The sequence below is a fragment of the Colletotrichum costaricense genome (genome assembly GCF_030867565.1).
Source record: "Colletotrichum costaricense strain IMI 309622 chromosome Unknown Scaffold_19.1, whole genome shotgun sequence".
Classification (NCBI taxonomy): Eukaryota; Fungi; Ascomycota; class Sordariomycetes; order Glomerellales; family Glomerellaceae; genus Colletotrichum; species Colletotrichum costaricense.
In genome coordinates, this window is record NW_026848248.1 from 238,151 (window position 1) to 256,868 (window position 18,718).

The 18,718-nt window shown below is 52.8% G+C and overlaps 4 protein-coding genes across 4 annotated transcripts; 1 reads left to right on the forward strand and 3 right to left on the reverse strand.

The window, feature by feature from the left end:
• Positions 1 to 899: 899 nt before the first annotated feature.
• Positions 900 to 4,841, forward strand: CCOS01_13937 (Ulp1 protease family protein; the record flags this gene model as incomplete). The annotated part of the gene is made up of 3 exons (XM_060462081.1): positions 900 to 2,288; positions 2,341 to 2,431; positions 2,482 to 4,841. The coding sequence occupies 3 exons, from the start codon at positions 900 to 902 to the stop codon at positions 4,839 to 4,841; spliced, it is 3,840 nt and encodes a 1,279-aa protein (XP_060307177.1).
• A 150-nt stretch (positions 4,842 to 4,991) lies between these two features.
• Positions 4,992 to 5,189, reverse strand: CCOS01_13938 (uncharacterized protein; the record flags this gene model as incomplete). The annotated part of the gene is made up of 1 exon (XM_060462082.1): positions 4,992 to 5,189. One exon carries the CDS (start codon positions 5,187 to 5,189, stop codon positions 4,992 to 4,994), a length of 198 nt encoding a protein of 65 aa, XP_060307178.1.
• Positions 5,190 to 7,843: 2,654 nt separating this feature from the next.
• On the reverse strand, positions 7,844 to 8,326 carry CCOS01_13939 (uncharacterized protein; the record flags this gene model as incomplete). Its single annotated transcript, XM_060462083.1, has 1 exon — positions 7,844 to 8,326. One exon carries the CDS (start codon positions 8,324 to 8,326, stop codon positions 7,844 to 7,846), a length of 483 nt encoding a protein of 160 aa, XP_060307179.1.
• An 8,222-nt stretch (positions 8,327 to 16,548) lies between these two features.
• On the reverse strand, positions 16,549 to 16,722 carry CCOS01_13940 (uncharacterized protein; the record flags this gene model as incomplete). Its single annotated transcript, XM_060462084.1, has 1 exon — positions 16,549 to 16,722. The coding sequence occupies one exon, from the start codon at positions 16,720 to 16,722 to the stop codon at positions 16,549 to 16,551; it is 174 nt and encodes a 57-aa protein (XP_060307180.1).
• Positions 16,723 to 18,718: the final 1,996 nt, after the last annotated feature.

Below are 18,718 nucleotides of genomic sequence, written 5' to 3' on the forward strand. Positions count from 1 at the left end.
CGATTATAGAGTGCAAACCACCTGCGCGGAATCAACCACTTCACGAAGGTCGAGATTCAGCGGATGCCGTTGGATATAAGTAGAAGCGGCTTGAGACGGAAAAGAAGGGGACTGAGACGTTTGAGGAACCCAGGGACCTTATCTACGAAAGCTGCCTGAAGGCAAGCCGCAGCCCATTTGCGATGAGAGTACCCTGAAGTACCTTGGGTAATTTGTTGATCAACAAAACATCGCGTCAATTTTTGAAGCTGTTTCGCTCCTTCCGCTCCTTGAAGCGCCGGGTGTGCACCTCTTGAGCTAGTGGGGCGGGCTATAGAGCTGCCAGAAGAATGAAGCTACCTTAATTGCTTAGGTAGGTCGCAAGGAATGGAAGGTCCCCTAGGTACATGATCTACGTATAGTACCTTAGGTAAACACCACCTGCATCGCAACTTCCATTCTCAAATCCAATCTCCACCGTGTCTGCCGTCTGCACCTTCCGTCCTCTAACGTGCAACTCTTTGAGGCGCGCATGCCTTTTCGACCTCTTGTTGCTACCTGCATTGAGCATCTTTCTCAAGGAACAGCGGTGCACCTTCTTCTTCTTCCACAACAACAAAAGCGCGTCGCCTTTTGAGCCCCCCGACTCCTCCCAGATCCCCCACCTGCAACCGATTTCAACCTTCCATCACGACCGATTTCTAGCATCGCGACACAACCCGCCTGCCGATCCAGCCAAGCGCCTTCGCACCAATTCTTGATCGCGCAGGTTCAGAAGCACAGTAAACACCCCGGAATTCAATTTTTTCGCTTTGTCGCACCTTTCATATTCGCCTGCTTCCTTTCGCGCCGGGTCAAAGTTGACCTTCACAATGCTTTCTACTTCATCTTCAAGCCTCGCACCTTCTAAGCTAACCAACATGGCTTCAGACCGACAGCAGATACCGAGTCGCCGAGGATTCCTCCCGAACCCTCAAAAAGTAGCCGACTTTTTCGATCCTCTCAGACATCGTCGAGAAAACCCCCCCGAGATCGAGAAGCCTAGAACTTACAGACCCAGTCCTATCCAAACGGCCCTCGTCAATTCCCTCGCCAACCCAGGCCTCAATCACCACGGTCCCCTCTTCGGTACTAATGCTACTCAGCAACTGACCGCCTATCCTCAAGCTACCAACAACCCTCACACCTTCCACACCTTCCACACCCAAGTTCCATTTGCGCATTCGCCGATTGCTCAAACTGAGCACCAGAAGGCCCAGAAAGCGCAGCATCTGACAGACGCCACGGTTGAGAAGGCCGGGGAGTCTTCTGGCTCAGTCAACACTGTTCACTCGCCTCACAGAGATCGAGAGCCCTTGCGTGGGATTTTGAAGAAAGGACCTGCCCTTTTCACGCGATCGTCGGGACCCACCAGCTCTTCTCTCTTCACACCGGCTGCAGCGAAGGTCAAGAGGTTGCGATTCCGTGCTCAAGCGCGCAGCGCAGGACTGGGCCCCTCAAAGAACCGGAAGTACAATAGGTTCCCTGCGGAGGATCCCTTCATTCGTCAGCTTCCTATCAAAGCGACACCCTTCCCAAAATCTCAACAGTCCGCATATCTCAGACCGGCAACTACTCTATGGAGACCTGCGCCGAAGGCTTTTGATTTCAGCGCGACTCTTCGGCACCAACCTACTCTACACAAGCCATCCCCAGCTTCTCACGTCGCTGCCTATCGAGCACGCCGCCGTAGATTGAAGGACCTCGTTATCCAGCGAGAGGGAAGAATCGATCTTTTTGGCCCGAAAGGTCCGATTCTCAAGCCAGCCCAAAGAATACAGGGCTTTCATACTACTATCGGAAGCGTCTCCACGAGAAAGTGCTCCCAACCATCTTCGAGCTTTCATCTCTGCAACTCTAACTCAGAAGCCGAGTCGGAGTCTGAGGATACTGAGTCCAGCTTGGAACCCGCTTCGGAATCCAGCTCGCCATCTGTGGTACCCCCGGGTGCTTGGTTCTTCAGCCCAGGCCAACGAACAACAATCATCACTCCCAACGAATCGACGCTCATAGAAGTGAACGACGGTTCAGCAACTCGAAGAATTTTTGTACGGGGGTCGTGCCAGAAGACGATCACAGTTCAATCTATCGAACAGGAATCACGAGCTCTGAACCAGGGCTCACCCAACACGACCCCGACACGAAAGCGACCAGCTGAGGACTCAGAGTTCGACCTCATTCTGGCGAATGCGACGGATGGGAAGGAGCCTCTGCAGGAGCCGCTCGCGAACGCTCGAGGCGCTGCCGTTCTGGACTCAAACGAAGAAGACGTACGTTGTCTGGTAATCTTACATCAGGGCAGGTGCTAATCGTGTGTGATAGAGACCTCGAGCTTATACGAATTGGCTCGCCAATATCATGACATCAGTCCGTGGCACGGTCACAAAAGTCTCCAACAGCATTGTTGGCTACGGTTAGCTTGCTTCAAGAAGATAATCACGAGCCCATCTAATTCAGTCACAGTGTACCCCCGCAATAATCACCTCATCGCTGTAGAGCGGCTCTCCCGTGGTCAGCAGAATGGCAACACTGGCACGAAGCGCATCAGGTTGGAGGTTGTCGATGATTTTGCCGATGAGAGCTTCACTCCAAATGAGGAACCATCCAAAATCAACCTCGTTTGGGTAGATGAATCGACGCGAATCGCTTACTGGCATCACATAGCCCCTCTTGTCCGCACCTTGAGGAGTATCTGCCATCGAATCGAAAAGAGGCGATCGCAATCCAGGGAAGGGTCCCCTATCACTCGACTTGACGACCCAACCCAGGAGCAGCAGATCTACGTCCTAGGTCCATACCTTGATACTTTCCGACAGACTGCTTGGATAGTTGAGAGTGTCTACTCTCATACGTTCCTGGCAGGTTTGAAGACGAACTTCAAGGTCCCCCAGTCGGTCATGGACTACACTTTCAGCCCTGAAGAAAACTTTGCCATTACCGTGGCTCAGCGCTTATTCGAGCATTTCCCTGAAGAATGCAATCCTGTGCTGGTTGAGGCTGGCGTCTCACGCCGCATTATCAAAGGACTCAGCGCTGACTTAGCCGCTCTGGCTAGTCGAAAGCCAATGCCTGGACTCGTTCAACGGGCTGGTATAGTTGGCAAGATCATGGAATTTTTTCGAGGGCGTGAGAGCTTCGGTATCGAGGTATCCGAGGACCCGATCTCGAGGATCGACATCGCAATGCCCGGTAGCTTTCCAGATTTCCAAACCAACAACGAAGTTTTGGTTGAGGCGGAACCTTCCATCAAGGCCCCAGATGAACGACAGATCCTGCCCGCCCAGGAAATCATAAAACCAGGAAGTTACTACCCTCCTGCAAGAACTACGGAAGCGTACACGTTTGTCAAAGACCAATTGGCCGACATCGCATCCCAACGCAGAGCTACGTACAAGAATGTACCCCCAGGCATTATATCAGACGACTTGGCCTGCAACCCAAGCCCCATCTCTGTCCTCAAAAGAGACAACCATTCACCTGCTTCACTGAAGCGACTCCAGAAGTCGAGAGGCCTCAAAAGGGTGCATTTCTCACCATCCGCGAAGCAACCTACCCCTTCACCGGCGAAATCAAGGGGCTTCCTCAGCCGAATTTTCGGCTCTCCTACCGTTTCCGGATCACCACTGGGACGACACGTTGTTGATGCCAGCCATCTGAGCGATTCTCAGGTTGACGGCTCGTCAGACGACCCTTACACTGCGATGCCGAATCGATACTCAGACGCCACTCCAAAATCTGACGATGTATCAGAAGAGAGCGATAGCGAGAAAATCGCGGCTCGCTGTCACCCCCAATTGCTGGAGCATCTCAACAAATCCTTGAATGGCCTTGAAGCTAAGGGATTCTTCGCCAAGGATGAACCGCAAGACTTGCCGTCCAGCCCATCCAGCCTACTTACACCTCCGACCCTGGCAGGTCTAACCATCTCGGATGACAAAGAAGAGGAGCTTGAAGATTTGTCTCTCGCCCTGCAGCTATTGCTTGATGTCGACGAGGCACGCCGAAGAGAAGAAGAGGAGAAGAAAGCTAGACAGGCAAGAGAGGAGAGATTGTTGAAGACGGGTGGACTCCGCGCTCCTCAGAGACCTTTAGTTACCTCATTACCGGCTGAATGGGTTGAGAAGGTGCAAGCCACGATGCAAGCCAATCCCTCGCTGACACTCGCGACGACGGCTGAAAGCGTTCCCCTCAAGAAGCACGACTTCGCCATGGTAGTTCCACCAACTGTGTGGCTCAACGACGAGATTGTCAATGGCGCATTGCAATGGCTGGATCGATACGTCAATGTGGCTGCAGGCGCCGTAGACGTGAAGGCACCGAACAGAGTGTGCGTCGCCATGGGATCATTTTTCTACAAAAGACTGGAGGAGAATGGTGTTCAAAACACCGAACGAGCACTTCGCCGTTACGGAATCAACAAGAACAACTTTCTCAATCTGGAGACGATTCTCATGCCGATCTGTAAGAACAATCATTGGACATTGCTCGTCATCCGGCCCAAGAAGCGAACCGTATCGCATATGGATTCCTTCAACCCTGCGGGCTCATCCACGCATACTACTAGAGCCTTGAACTGGGTCCAGGCCTTCCTGGGCGGCGACTATAAGGCTAGCGAATGGAAAGTAGTCATTCATGAGGCTCCTATTCAGACCAATGGGTACGACTGTGGTGTCTTTACTATCACCAACGGAATGTGTCTTGCGCTTGGCCTCAATGCTATCGACGCCTACTCGGGCGAGGATTTACCAGAACAACGCCTGAGAATCGCTGGTATGCTTCTCAATAAAGGCTTCAGCGGCGAATTCGACCTCGCCGATCTATAAAACACCAATACACACCTTCCAAGCTTGCAGTACGTTTGGTGGACCCGAGGGCCCCAACGGACTTTAGGACCATCAAAGAATCATACTGTTGAGCAAAGCCGAAGCAGGATGATGGAAGGATGAGCATTGGCCTTTGGCTGGACACTCAAGCTAGGCTACTTTTCTATTGACATTACTATTTTTATTCGTGAGAGGGATGTGTGGTTTTCGGGTGGCTAGGCGTTGTCTAAAGATATTGGGAGTTTCGGATGGATACCACAGAAAAGCCAGGTGGATAGGCTTGTTGGAATTCTTTGTACAAGTGTTTGTTTGAATGTATGTCGGAACACCACCGTTTGTGCCTGACATCTCGGAAAGATAGATGGAAAGAGCACCCGTTTCAAGTTTGCACGAGACCTGATCACGAGAAAAGAGCAAACTAATACTGCGCTGTCCAGTGAAACTATGAATCCCTTCGCAGGCGCCCTGCGACGAGTTCATCCGCATCAACGACATGTGTAAGCCTCCGTCCCCTTGACTTGGCCGAAGTGCCTAGCCGGCTGGACTTTGCTTCAACCAAAATTTCAATCATCACATGGGTGTTCAAGATCGGGTCCAGGCAACTATGCGTTGCCGAAGGCGATGGGATGGATATCGTGACAGCTCGTTAGATGCAGTCCCACTCCATGGGACCACACAAAACCACACGCTTACTGTGTACCTACCTGCCTGTCTGCCTGCCTGAATCATTTTTGTCTCGTCAAAGTGACTGCCACCCCCAATGGCTCGGGTCCGGTGCCGGCCGCGTACAAGAACAACCTGTAGAGACTGTACGGATACACGACGTCCTCAAGCCATGGGCCCCTCCTCCTCCTTGCCGGTCTCTTGCCGGTTCCTTGCCGACATTGAACCACGCTATACCACTGCGGCAAGCTTCAAATCCATGACTGATCAAGGGCCAAGCAAGATGTCTACTTACAAGCCTGCGGGGGGACCGATTTTCCGATGGAGGCAAGCCCCCTCCCCCCCCCCCCCCGCGGTAGGCAGACCGAGCCAAAAAGTTGAACAAGTCCAAGTTTCAGGTGCGGGACGCCGGCGAGAATCCCTTCCGCGCCGGACTTGTGGGATGCTTGGTTTCCTTGGCTTTTCTCTGATCCAAGGTGTCATGAACTCATGGTTGGGGCATATCGTATCCCAATTCTACTCTTCTTCCACCCCCCCCCCCCTTTGGGCTGGATGGGCCCCCATCGCCGCCCGCCGCCGCAAGCTCACATGTCACGAGTAGTGTAGACTGCATTTTTACAAAACATTAACGTAACAGCATACAGTCGAGCACGTAGCGTAGCGGGGATGCAAAGGCCGGGAGTGTGAACGAGATTCTCCCAGAGAAGCCACTGGTATGGGGACCAGGGGAGCCTTTCCCACTTCGACGCGTTGTCGTTGGGGGCTCGACGGACTCTCTTCTCTTTTTTTTCTGGTCCTTGGAAGGGGCAAAGGTGTTTCCGGCGGTCAAACACATGTGTGTTCCACGCTACCAAGGGTTATGGAGTGAGGCCAAGAGGCGGACTGGCAGCATTGACACCTGAAGAATTCTCGTTGAGGGAAAAGAGAGAGAGAGAGAGACGGGGGAAAAATTGACGAGCGCCACCACCAAACTCCCACGACTCCGTAAAACGCCAGGGTCCAGCTCCCACGATCGACCCAGGGGTTTTGAGCTGTCCCGTCGATTTGACACAAGGTGAGTTAGTCGCCCAGGGGGGGCAAGCGGGCGGGAAGAAGGTGGGCACGGTTTCTCTTCTCAGCCAGCCCCATCTCCCTTCCGCTTTGCTCCTCGCGTGGACTCAAAAGGGTTTTTGAAGGGGTCCAGCGACTCAGGCGACTGCATTGTCGAGCGAATGGCGCTTCCGAGTGGCGAAAATCACCGAGGTTTCGTGAGAAAGGGGGTTCGTTGAGAAATCTGTATACTCGGGTAGCACCCGTTTCTTCTTACGAGACAATTCTGGGTGAGCGGAAACCCCACGCCGTTTTGCGCGCATAGACTCCATCTGTCAAATCTTTGATGGCAAGAAAATTGGAACTCGGGGTTCGCCTTTTACGCTTTCTGGCAATATTTTCTGCCCGCCTTTGGCCCGCCAAAACAGAGCAATGAGACTGAAATTGGCGGCGCGGAGAGTCAAGTTACTGGCAAAATCAGCGATCGAATGCCAAGAGATTTTACTCGCCTCAGATGCGTGTGTCTGCTGCACGTGTCCAAGTAACATGGAACCCGAGTATCTGTATTCTCATCCTGTCTTGCTCTTCCGCGGTATCAGGGACGGGCGGCGGAGCCTGGGGATAGGGAGATCGACTTAAAGTTCCTGCCGATCGTTGACATTACGAACCCGGGCACGAGAGCAGGGTCCAGTATCCGTACAGTTGTATGTATTCTGCGTGTCTGTAGTCTGTACTTGGGCATGGAACGTGAGCGGGCCGTCAAGAGTCATGTCCCTCTGTGTAGGTGGCAGCCTGCCTCGAGAGCGGAATTTAGGGGCATGCTGCGCGGAATAAGCAATCCAAGCAAGTTTAGGAATTGGTCAGAGAGCGGCCTAGTGACTTCAGGTAGCAAGAAAGAAGTATGGGCATCCACATGTTGGCCATGAGATCGCACTATTGATCGATGAGGTTGTTTACGGTGGACGGATCCTCGACAAGCGACAGCTCCGGACGACCGCAGAAGGCGATAGCCGAAGACTGCTCAGACTCTCAAGATCCAGTCCCTGTACGGAGTACAGATGTCCATCCGACCTTACGCTAGTTGTGGAGATTAGGGGACTGATGGCCGGGCTGGTGGTGTTTCTAGATTTGATGTCAATGCGGCCGTGAGATTGTGGGCAAAATTTGTATCCGCAGTGCTTCGGAGGAAGAGAATGTGTCAAGAGTCAGTCGAGGTCCACAGAAAGAACTGCTTGAGTAAAACGAGACCAAGACGTCTAGACCGATGATGACCTAGCAAGTGCGAATATCAACATATTGAGCCTAAAATGTCAAAAAGGAAACAGTATGTATGTTGAGATTGCACCCAAGGGTTTGGGAGCTATCGGGTTTCCTCCCAACAACGGATGTTGACCGTGTAGCGCCCAACGCCATTGCGATACTTGAATCGGCGGCGCGGCGCGACTCGGAGACGGTAACCTATTTGTTGGGTCGGCCGGCCGGGTTCGCCTGGGCATGTAGCCTCCCGTCGTCCTGCGGTAGAAGTTTAAATCGCAATGGGTGCGAAAGTCAGGGCGCATCAAGGGCACCTTCGGTCTTCCCACCGTTCTACGAAGCTGCGAAGGCTGGGGAATTGGGGCAGTTGAGGCCGGGCGTCTTCGTTGGAGCGGATGTCGGGCTCGGGAATGTGTGGGATAGACACGACAAGTATTCGTAGGCACCGTCTTTGCGGTGCGATTCGGGGTCCCGGCGACGCCGTCGGCGCTACGGAGATTTTTCGCATCGTTGGGTCCCTGCATCGTACCGTGGGCCATTCATCTGTTGTATTCGTACACCGCAATGCAACACGCTGCTGGAGCGTAGAACTGGGCTGACTATCTAGGGATCCTCACATACCAGTGTACGGACACACATTGTCTTATGCCATGCTTCAGGTGGTTAAAACCCAGGGAGAAGGACCCAGGTGCATGTGGCCGGCATGGTCCGGGATCAGGTGGTTTCGTGGCTGCGGTGTTGTAAGTGACAAAGAGGCTTCCAGAGTTCCATCAAGCATGCCTTGTCCTCTCTGCATCCAACCAAGTTCCCGGCACGGGCTCGATTGGCTGACTGCTCCAGCCTCTGTGCCTCCGTACAAGCATCCGGGATTGGGAAAGCGAATACTCCGTATCCATACGTGACTTGGAAGTCGTGGGCTGGCCTAGGTCTCCATGGTCTTCTGGGTCTCCAGCGAGGTTTGAACAAGATAACCCATGTCGGATGTCGTTCGTTGGGTGCTGCCGCTGCGTCGCCGTGGGCGCGTTAGTGTCAGACTTCAGTGCTGTGTTCCACCCGCAGCCGCCGACCAAGCAGAAGAAGTTCCTGTGGTTCCACCATGGTAAGGGCCAGGAAGCATGAGGTGCCGCGTGCGTTTGTTGGCGCTCCCACGGACGTAGATTTTGGGGCAGAAGAAGGATCGGGATCCAATTGATGGTTGCCAGTTTTGCCAGTTGGGACCAGCCATAAACATCACCGGAGATTGGAAAGTTACTAGGACAAAGGGGGAAGGCTTCCAGAAGCAAACATTTTGCCACAATGGCTTCTCCCTCTTCCGCGATGCTTCCACGTCCATGCCGCTTCGGGTTTATTAGCAGGGACCAATCAGACGTGCAGACAGCCCAAGCCTGTTTTCATCTTCTCAGCTTGCGGGCAAGGTTGAGGCGGGCGGTAGGTCGACAGGGCGCTTGGGCGACAACGAATGCCTATCAGCGAGAGGACGCGAAGAGTACCTAGATAGACTTTGACTGCAGATTGCTATAGATTGGTGGCGTGGTGGGTGGGCAGTTGTTGGATGGAGATGTCTCTGCAGTCTGCTGTTTGCAAAAGAGGATTCGCACCGTAATTAGAACGCGGACGGCGTGGGCAGTTTTGAGAACCACGCAAGCCACGTACCTTTCGAGCTTCCCAAATACTCCATACCGTTCGGGCTTCTAGGAATGTTCATGAAAAGCTCACAAAAGTAAATAACTTGAGCAAGTACGGATGCCTATTGTACGAGTTGAAGGATTGCAGACTGAGGGAAGACACGTCAGATGGATAGGCAGGTACATATTCTGGTAGCGCTCTTTCCTGCCTCAATAGATTCGATTCTTCATGGAAAGGGCAGGGCACCGAGGATGGCCATGAGTACTACTGTAAGGTAAGTGTGTAGGTAGGTACCTTGCGAAGTACAGCTGTAGGTGTGCATGCCTGCCGCCTGCCGCCTGCCGCCTGCGTGCATAGAATTTTCGCAGGAAGCTTCGCCGCACATCCCTTCTTTTTTCCAGGTATGACGACATACCTTTGCATCTCTTGAGGCTTGACACGACCCTTTGTCAAGTTTTCCACCTCACCCCCCACCCCCCTCCCTCATCCGAGATGTTGAAAAAACAAAACAAAAAAAGAAGCCTCAACTATTCGCATTCCAATAGCTGGGTTTTCGTATATGTTTTCATTCTGCATGAGCATTGCGCTTACTGCTCACTCACCACTTCTTTCCCGCGTTACCTCCGGTGATCTGTGTCATCACCCAACACCACCTCTTCGGGCCCTCCCTGACCTTCTTCGTTCTAGATTTATTCCATCCGTTATCCTTGGGACTTTGGCCCGCTCTCGGGGATGCCACGGTATCTCCAGGCTTTAGCCCCTCTAAACAGTGTTTGCTGATCATCCCGGGGAAGAGCTTGGTAGCAGTTCATAGCTATCGATTGACATGATGTCTTTCCAATCTTGCGACACGAAGTTGATACATGAGAAGCCTTAGAAAATCATTCGAACCGAAGATTAATTGTCATGCCCTGATCCAAAAGTCCTCCCCACGCACGAGCAAAAGTGCCAAAAGGAATGACGAAGGGGCAGAAAAAGCCCAAAGTGCAGCAAGTTGGTGACTCTTCGCGAACATGGAGGCCCCAGCAACGGAATCGCCGTTAGACTGGGCCACAAGGACACTTGTGCCACGCAGCCTGGCCACCGTCCACACAACAAATCCGCATCTAAATTCCCTCATGGCAATCAATCTACCTTGCACGGAGCATTCGTACGAGCACATGCCGCAAGACAATCTGGCTGTTTGCGAAAGAGAAAAAGAGCAAGAGGAGGGGCCGGCCCCATCCTTTTTGCGGAAGTAGAAGTTTGCACTTTCTTTCGTCTACGTCCGTACTCGTTAGGATAGCGTTCAAGAAGTTCGTTGACGTTTTCTTTCATTTCAACGGCGCGGCACACATCCCTGCCGCGAAGCAGCGGGAGAAATGTTCTGGAAATTGGGCCGACGCAGTCCGACAAGGCCATCCACATCAACGTGGAGGCTGGCACATGCATGGAAGCCTGGGGAGTGCGTGGGAGGGGAGCAAGGAATCAGTAATAATAAGAAAACTTCTGCAGCGCTTCGCTTCCTCAACCCGAGTGTCAGGCTGTCAGCATCAGGTCAGCGTCAATTGTCAGCGATCGTGATCGACCATTCCTTTGAGGTGGATAACTGGCTTCAACCCACGCTGCCAAGATTGGGTGGGCGGCCGTAACGAGCACCTAGACGGTAAGCCACGGATTAGCCGCATTCTATGGCCCGTAAAGCTAATTCGTCCCGTTGCCGCATACCACCTTGGGCATCGCAGTCAGGTAGTTCGTCTCTAGGTGTGGCATGGCTAAGATGTCAAGTTTGTGTAGACGGACGCCTTGGAAGCGTGACCGTCCGACGGTGGTAAGCCTCGTCGCAAACGGTCGGCAGAGCCTACACTATTGCCTTTGAGAACACAATTAAAAGACCCCGGATCTGTACGTGCGCTCAACCAGGCCAAATTCGGATGCAGCTGACCTTCAATATTGATAAGTCCAATCACATCTCACAGTTCACTCTGGAGCCTCCGGTAGACTGTGGTGAATGATGCGTGGTTAAATCCTCGATAGTATTGTTTGATCATCAGCCGACTGTTGGTTGCTTTGCTCATTATCCGTACTCAGAACCGGCCAAGAATAATCCGATATTCGAATAGCTGCGTAAGAATCTCACGACACCAGATGCCATCATCATCCTGAGACAGCATGATCGGCCTGCGGAGTCAGGCAAACCAACCAAACCAGTCCGTCTTGAATCAGGTGGAACCGAGCCATCGCCGGAGACGGAAGAATCGTGAGAAACGATCTCAATGTTTGATTGTTAGAATGTCTGAGACCATGTCTTGGCGAAGGAAGCCAGTTGATAACAACCCCCCCCCCCCCCCAAAACCCTGTAGGCCCTGAGCAACCTGGCAACCAACCACGTTCAAGGGGGCGAGGAGGATCAAGGGAGAAAGAAGAAAACACGAATCCACCGGGCCTGTCACGATGTCTCTCTCTCATCCTTCCCCTCTTATGTATCCCGCATCATCGCAATGGATCGGCCGCCACGCATTTTACTCCTTTTCGCAACCGGAACGGCTGCAACTGCAACCCTCCCAGCGCGCGTTGCGTAAGGTAGCACGACACAACGGCCAACGACTCTCTCGTTAGATATCAGAGCCCGCAACCGGGCGTGCCGTACGGATGCCCGCAGAACCTCCCCTACATGAAGATTTTGGAGTGGTGGACAGGGCAACGGTTCCGAATGTATACATATCACAACGCACCCCGAATCACACGTGTGCTTCCCTGGCACGCTGGGGAAACCCGTGGAAGCCAAGCAATGGGATTTCCGGGGGACAGGAATAAATTGGTTGTCTACTCCAGATTACCAAGTCACGCATGCCGTGAATCTCAACTCGAAACTAGCATGTTGAGACATTTAAAAGCCAAGTCGGGGCGGGCGGCCGGGCACCATACCTAGCCCGCTCCGTGACATCTGGGTTGTATTAGCATCACGGGTATCAAAGCATATACCACACGAAGTCTGCACCCACAACACTCACTAGCTTATGTGCCAATGTTCATGCCGGCTGCTCTCTCAAGGAACGGAACGGGGGCCAAACTTGCATTCTGCACTTGCGTTAATGAGAGTGTGGATGGCGGATGGTTAGGTACCTCAAGCCCGAGATCGACACTATCAAGCCTTGCCATCAGCCACACATACCTATCCGTCAAAGGTTGCGTAACCTTGTTTGATTGCGACCAGCAACCGACAACTCGCACACGCCATACGCCTCCGGGAACAAACCAGCACTTGCTATACCATGTGCTCTTATTCCCGGGGCAGATGTACCTAGACTGAACCAACGAAAGCTTCCCCCAATGTGGCAGAGAAGTGTCGGTATCCCACACGATACATCTGTCTCTCCGTGTTTGTTACCTAGCTTTATCCCCCTAGTCTCTGTTTCCTCAATATCGCTTAGTGTTTCTCTTGTTTAATACTCGATATCTTGGCTCGGCAGCCGGCGGACTTTATCGCAACCTTAACCCAAAGACAATGTGTACGTAAACTTTCAAGGTAGCGTAAGGTAGACGGATGTGCGAGCCCGAAGCATGGTCAAGCGGATGGGGCGCCGCGGGGGGGAACGAGTCGGCTTGCGGCGGCAGAGGCGGACTGGGGGGAGAAGGGAGGGAGGGGGCGGCCAAGGGTTGTGCTAAGCCGGACTGGTCGTCCCGTAGCCCACATGAACCGCACTCTACGTAGTCTTGGTAACGAATTCGTTCAACTTGCAGACAAAACGACGTGAGGGGCTCTCGCTCGTCTGATGATCCGGCGACAATGATTTCATTACCATCTCTTCTTCCAGGTCCAGACTTCCAGAGGGTAGGTAAGCGCTCTCGGGTTGACATCCGGCGGATGGGGGCGGAGAAGAAACATACCTTGCGCAACCTTCCAGAAGGTTTCCGTTGGAGGTGAGTATGAGGTCATACGAGGGGGGAATTAGACTGGACGACATGGGAAACAAAAAACAAAAAAACGAAAATAGAAGTTGAGACATTTGCTGAATGCATGTCTGCCCCCATTCTACCTCACCGTGCTCACTCACGTCCTGACCTTCCATCCGAATCATCTCAGTCGATGAGGCAAGCATGCAAGCACCTTTGTTCTCTCGATCAGAGGGGGATGATCCACCTCTCAATCGGCAATCACTCATCGCATCTCACTCATCTTTAGAGTGCCCCTCCCCCCCGGTTGAAATGGCTGGCGATGAGTGAATGTTATGCATCTTACTTCTGCCCAATATCACCACATCCCACAGCGCCCGTAGCGACCTTCCTCGCCATCGCGGGCAGCATTTGCATGTTTGCGATTGTATCTTTTAGGTGGTAGAAAATGCCAAATGCCACGCCTTTTTTTCCAACTGCCGAACCGGTGGGTGTAAGAGTGTGTGTGCCGTCCGTCTCAGAATTCCAAGTGTGGGAACGAACGACGACGGGGTGCTTGCTTGCATTGAATTTTCCCCGATTTCCATTTTGTGATCAATCGCAGACGATCTCATTCAAAAGCAACCACTTAATCACTTCTTGCCCCCGCGACGTGGTATAAGGAAAGATAAAGCTGACGATATATTGTATCACTCGGCAGCGGGCGGCGTCGCAACGTCAAGCGGTAATTTCATTACAGGCATGAACATCATTATTATCCAGGCCTATCAGAGCCAGGCATGGCGGCCCATCAAATCTGTACGGAGAGGACGTGATATTCGTACGGATAGAGAAGGATTGGTTCACTAGGAATCGAATCGAATTTTAAAAATCAAGGGTGCGAGATGCAGAGACCCTTTTCGCCAGAAGCACACCCTTGCAGGAACTCTGCCGTTGCTCACCCCCCTCCCCTCCCCTTCTGCTGAAAGGACTTTGAATGTTACTTTCTGCTTTCGGCCAGATGGTGGTGACCTAATTACCTTGCTGGACGGGGTGCTGGACGAATTGTACCTGGGGGCCGGGCGGGCTTGGAAGTCATTGGGGATGGGGCCTGGTTGGGTTAATCTTCCGGGGGTTCCTCAAAACGCGGCAGATCGGGTGTTTAGCTATGCAATATCCATCCGTAAAGATATTGAGGTTCTGAACAGACTACAGTCTGCAGCAACTCCCTTTACCATCATATCAGCAGTTCCGAGAGGAGTATGAGCTTGTCACGAGAGAATGAGAGAGTCCATGACCAGTAGGCGCGGTGTACCGTACCCGTGCGTCTATTTGGCGTTGTCTGGAGGAACAGTATGACGGCATATGTAAGACTGCGGCACATCGCGTCACCCACGTCTCATCCTTTTTTCTTCCCTCTCCTCCTCGTGGGTTCTTCCATTGCCGAACGGTAGGAACCCACCACACACCTCCCCGTCTCCCCGTAAGTCAAACTGAAAGTGAGACGTGACGACGGTGCTGAGGGGGTCAGGCCCGTCTGAATGGCGCACCCGTACCATCAGCGCGTGGCGTTATGCCACAATCGGAAAGTCCAATGCCGCATACTACTAGCACGCGTGTTGATCAGACATTCGAGCCATAGCATGGCTAGGTATTCTGATTGCTGATCCGCCGCACCAGTCTTTGGACCTAGGTGTCTTCAACCTCGGGACGAGTGAGGGATTGGCGGTCGGTGGATGTTGATGTAATTAGACATCCGTACATTCTTCACACGGTGAACAAAGCTTCCCGGCCAGCTTCGTCTAGTGTGTTGCTACACGGGTAACCACAATACAGTACGTTTTGCATGTGTATTATGAGCTCCCCTAGATGCCTATCTAGATCTATCATCTGGGGAAGGTGGAACGAGAGAAAGCAACCACCCAAAGAGATGATGCAACAACTATCCGCATATTAATAATAAGGGACCTTGTTGACTTGGGCCAAAGGCATTTATTTAGTCATGATAATGCGTGGAGCAAATGGATGTGGGAAAAACGGTGCCAAGCACAAGATCGGCCGGGGAAAGAATATTTCCAGTGAGATGGACATAGAGAAGGAAACATTGGATACGGCATCCTGAAGATTGCCTCGGCCCGTCAAACCCATTGTCATGATCCACAGCGGTACCGAAGCAGAGACTCGGCCGGTGTTGGGGCTGCTTCGCCTCAACCATCGAGTATGCGTACATGAGCAGTCGGCCGCCGCTGGTCGGATGTTCTATTTCTCACGCTGGTGGGTCGAGCGTAGTGACGCAGTCGTGCAGATACTACCTGGATACGGTCGTGCGACAGGATGCAGACAGGAGAAGGTCTGCTCACTGCTGTGATTCGGGCTTCGGATCAGTCGACGGATGAGGATTCATGGAACTCTGAGAGAACACGGATTCGCTTTCCACTGCTCTGTCACCACCCATGCGGCCATGCCCCATGGAACGTGAAAACTGCAAGGAGGTGCGAGCCGCGAGTGGCGCGGCGCGACGTGGCGGCGGCGGCAACGGTATTGGCAGCGCTCGCTCCCTTTTTCTCTCTTATTCCCAGTCTCACCTTTGCTCTGTAAGAGCTCTGTAAGCTCGCACGAGCGGCGAGCCAGGGACTTCCTGGCATTTGGCACTTTTTGCGGAGCCAGCTAGAGAGTCTGAGAGAGAGAGAATTACTGCGCGACTGCGACTGATTGAATCATGGCGGCCACCGAAGCTAAGTGGGAAGCGAAACGGACGGTGAGACGGAGAGATGGCCGAAATAGCAAGGGATCTATTGGGAACGGAAGGCGCCATAGCCCAAAGATGAGTTGTGAGCGCGAGAGAGCGAGGGCTTGAATAGGTACTGGGTGCACGGATGAGCCCACACCGGTGCTCTATGTAAAGTAAGGTCCGGATAGTGTCAACTTGTAGGTGAGAATGAGACTGTCTTACACTTGCAAGAGCCTGTACCTACCTGTACTCCATCCATTGACGCTGTGGAGGAGCAAGTATGAAGTTTGAGGGTTGCTACTATCTCAAAAAAGTAGGTATCCTTAGAGTACCTTTGGTTCAGAGCAGATCCTAAAGAGGCCATGTGCGGAGACTATGCTACTTGTTGATTGTATAAACGGAGCCCTGTCTCGCATGTTGTTGACGGAGATATGAGATGGCAACAAATGTCTTGTCCAGTCATTCTGGTGGAATCTGTGACATCAAATTACGCCATTGGCATGTGTTGTACAGACAGCGTCGAGGGCTCCCATCAAAAGTGTCAGACAGTCAGACCGGCGGCAGCGCCAGCGCCCGACGTCTGTCGAAAGCAGATGGACTGATGGAGCGACCAGCGGATGAAATGGGGCACGAGATGGGACGGAGGAAGGGGTCAACTGTGGATGGGCAACAAGCGCGTCGAGTGATTGGATGTTGATGGGATGAAACGGGGGAAACGGCCATGGGCCAAGCAGGTGAAAAGGATAGCCGGCACCACGATCACGATGACGGTGACGGGTCTGGTCTGCTTCATTTCTCCCGCAAGGCCAATGGAGTCGATGGACGAGGGAATAAGCGCGAAATGGCGAGATGACCGGGGGCTACTCGGGAGACCTACATACAAGTACAGACTGAGACTGCGGTTGAGGGATAGGCGAAGCCGACGTAACCCCCAGTTCTTGGCTCCGTGCTCCGTAGAAAACGGGCAATGGAACCAAAATTATGAAGCCGAACGGCCATGTCTTGGTGGTCCAGGCCCAGAGAGCAAACGCAAAATGGCCGAGGCTACCGTTAAGAGAGTTTTTTTGCAAAGAGGAGATACGGGTTCCCCGTACGAATACTCCATACGCTTTGCGTGAAATACCATGTGCTGCGATCACAAAAAAGAAAAAAAGAAAAAAAAAAAAAGGATGGAAAACTGTAAAGCGGTAGAAGTTACGACGGGGAACAAGAGAACAAGAGAAAAAAAGACCTAGCCTAGACCACCGTAATCCCGCGACCCGCTCCTTTCGATCCCTCACTCTCATCCCGTTCAGTCAGGGCCAGCCCAGCCTATTGCCTATCAGCTCCTCTCTGGGCAGGTAAGATAGGCACGTACTATGTAGAGTATGGACCATCATTCGCTTACCTAAGAATGACCCCTGTTGCCTTCCCTTGATCGAATTGTTCCATATGCCTTCCATTTGGGTGTCTGTTGTTTTCCACCGACTTTCCCTAAATGGGCACAATCGGCCCATGCAGCGCCATCATTGGATCACTCGGACCCTCTTTCGAAGCCTTCTAGCGCAGTCTAGTGCTGAGAGGCCCCACTCACACCAATCTGGCTGGGCTCAGTTGATCACGGCTTGTCCCACCCCTTTTCCTTCACTACGGCTGTGTCCCAACTCCCCTCCCTTCCGTCTCCTTTCCATCCCGTCTTCCATCCGTCTTCCATTTCGTCTTCCCGCCTTTCTTCTGCCGCTGTTGTGCATCAATCCTGTCAGGTCAAGGTCACTTTCCAATTGTTGCTCAGACTGTGACCTTCCCACACCTTGTTGATTGCTAAGCCAGCCCTCCGTGCCCTCCAAGCTGAAGCCCCTAACAACAACAACAACAACAAGAAGAACAGAAAGAAAACGAAAGAGAAAGGGAGAACCGGGGGGGGGGGGGGCTAAGGCCACTATGACCATAATACCGAACCCCCCTTTTCGACAATACGACTCCACAGAAGGACGGGGCAAAGAAGACCACTCAAGTTCCTTAACCCATCGTCTCTCGGCTACGATAGGATGCTCTGGTTCTTCTGGCCTGCCTCGACTCCAGTCTCAGGAGGGTACTCGGCTTCCTTAGCAAGCCGAAAGTCCCGTCTGGCAGGCTGAGGTTCCATTTGGAGTGCTGGACTCTCTACCTCTACAGATACTCCGTACTCTAGGTATTACTAGAGAGCTTGAGGGTCCTCACACGCAACCACGTTACCGCAGGCTACAGCCCAACCGCAGCAAAGACTCCCCGCCTCTGTGCCACCGTGTCGTCGCAAGAGCAACGCGTCACTTCCAGGCTTTCAGTCACCGCATGCCTCCACCGGTACCCGCCCGCGGTGCTGGTGACTGGTGTAGCTTCAGCGTGTCTTTGTACAGCTGTATCTGTGAAATGTCCAAACCTCTCTGGCCATGTCACGATTGTGTAGGTATCGCGTGAACATTGAAGCTTGTTCGCTGTTTACGGAGTACTATTGAAGAATGGCCTACGCAGTAGAAGCGACATGGAAGTATAGAAGCAACGCATTACGCATATTCCATCGCTTGGCTTCCATTGGTCACCTGTTGTCTTCTGGCCTTCTCTTTCCGGGCAATGATGTGCCTCCTGCCTCGTCTTGTCTCCTTTGCCCAATGAACCCTGCAAGCACACAACGTACGAAGTACTGTTCACTGGGCCATAGGCATTTCCGTACAGGGTTGGTCGGTGCTTTTTTTTTCTTCCC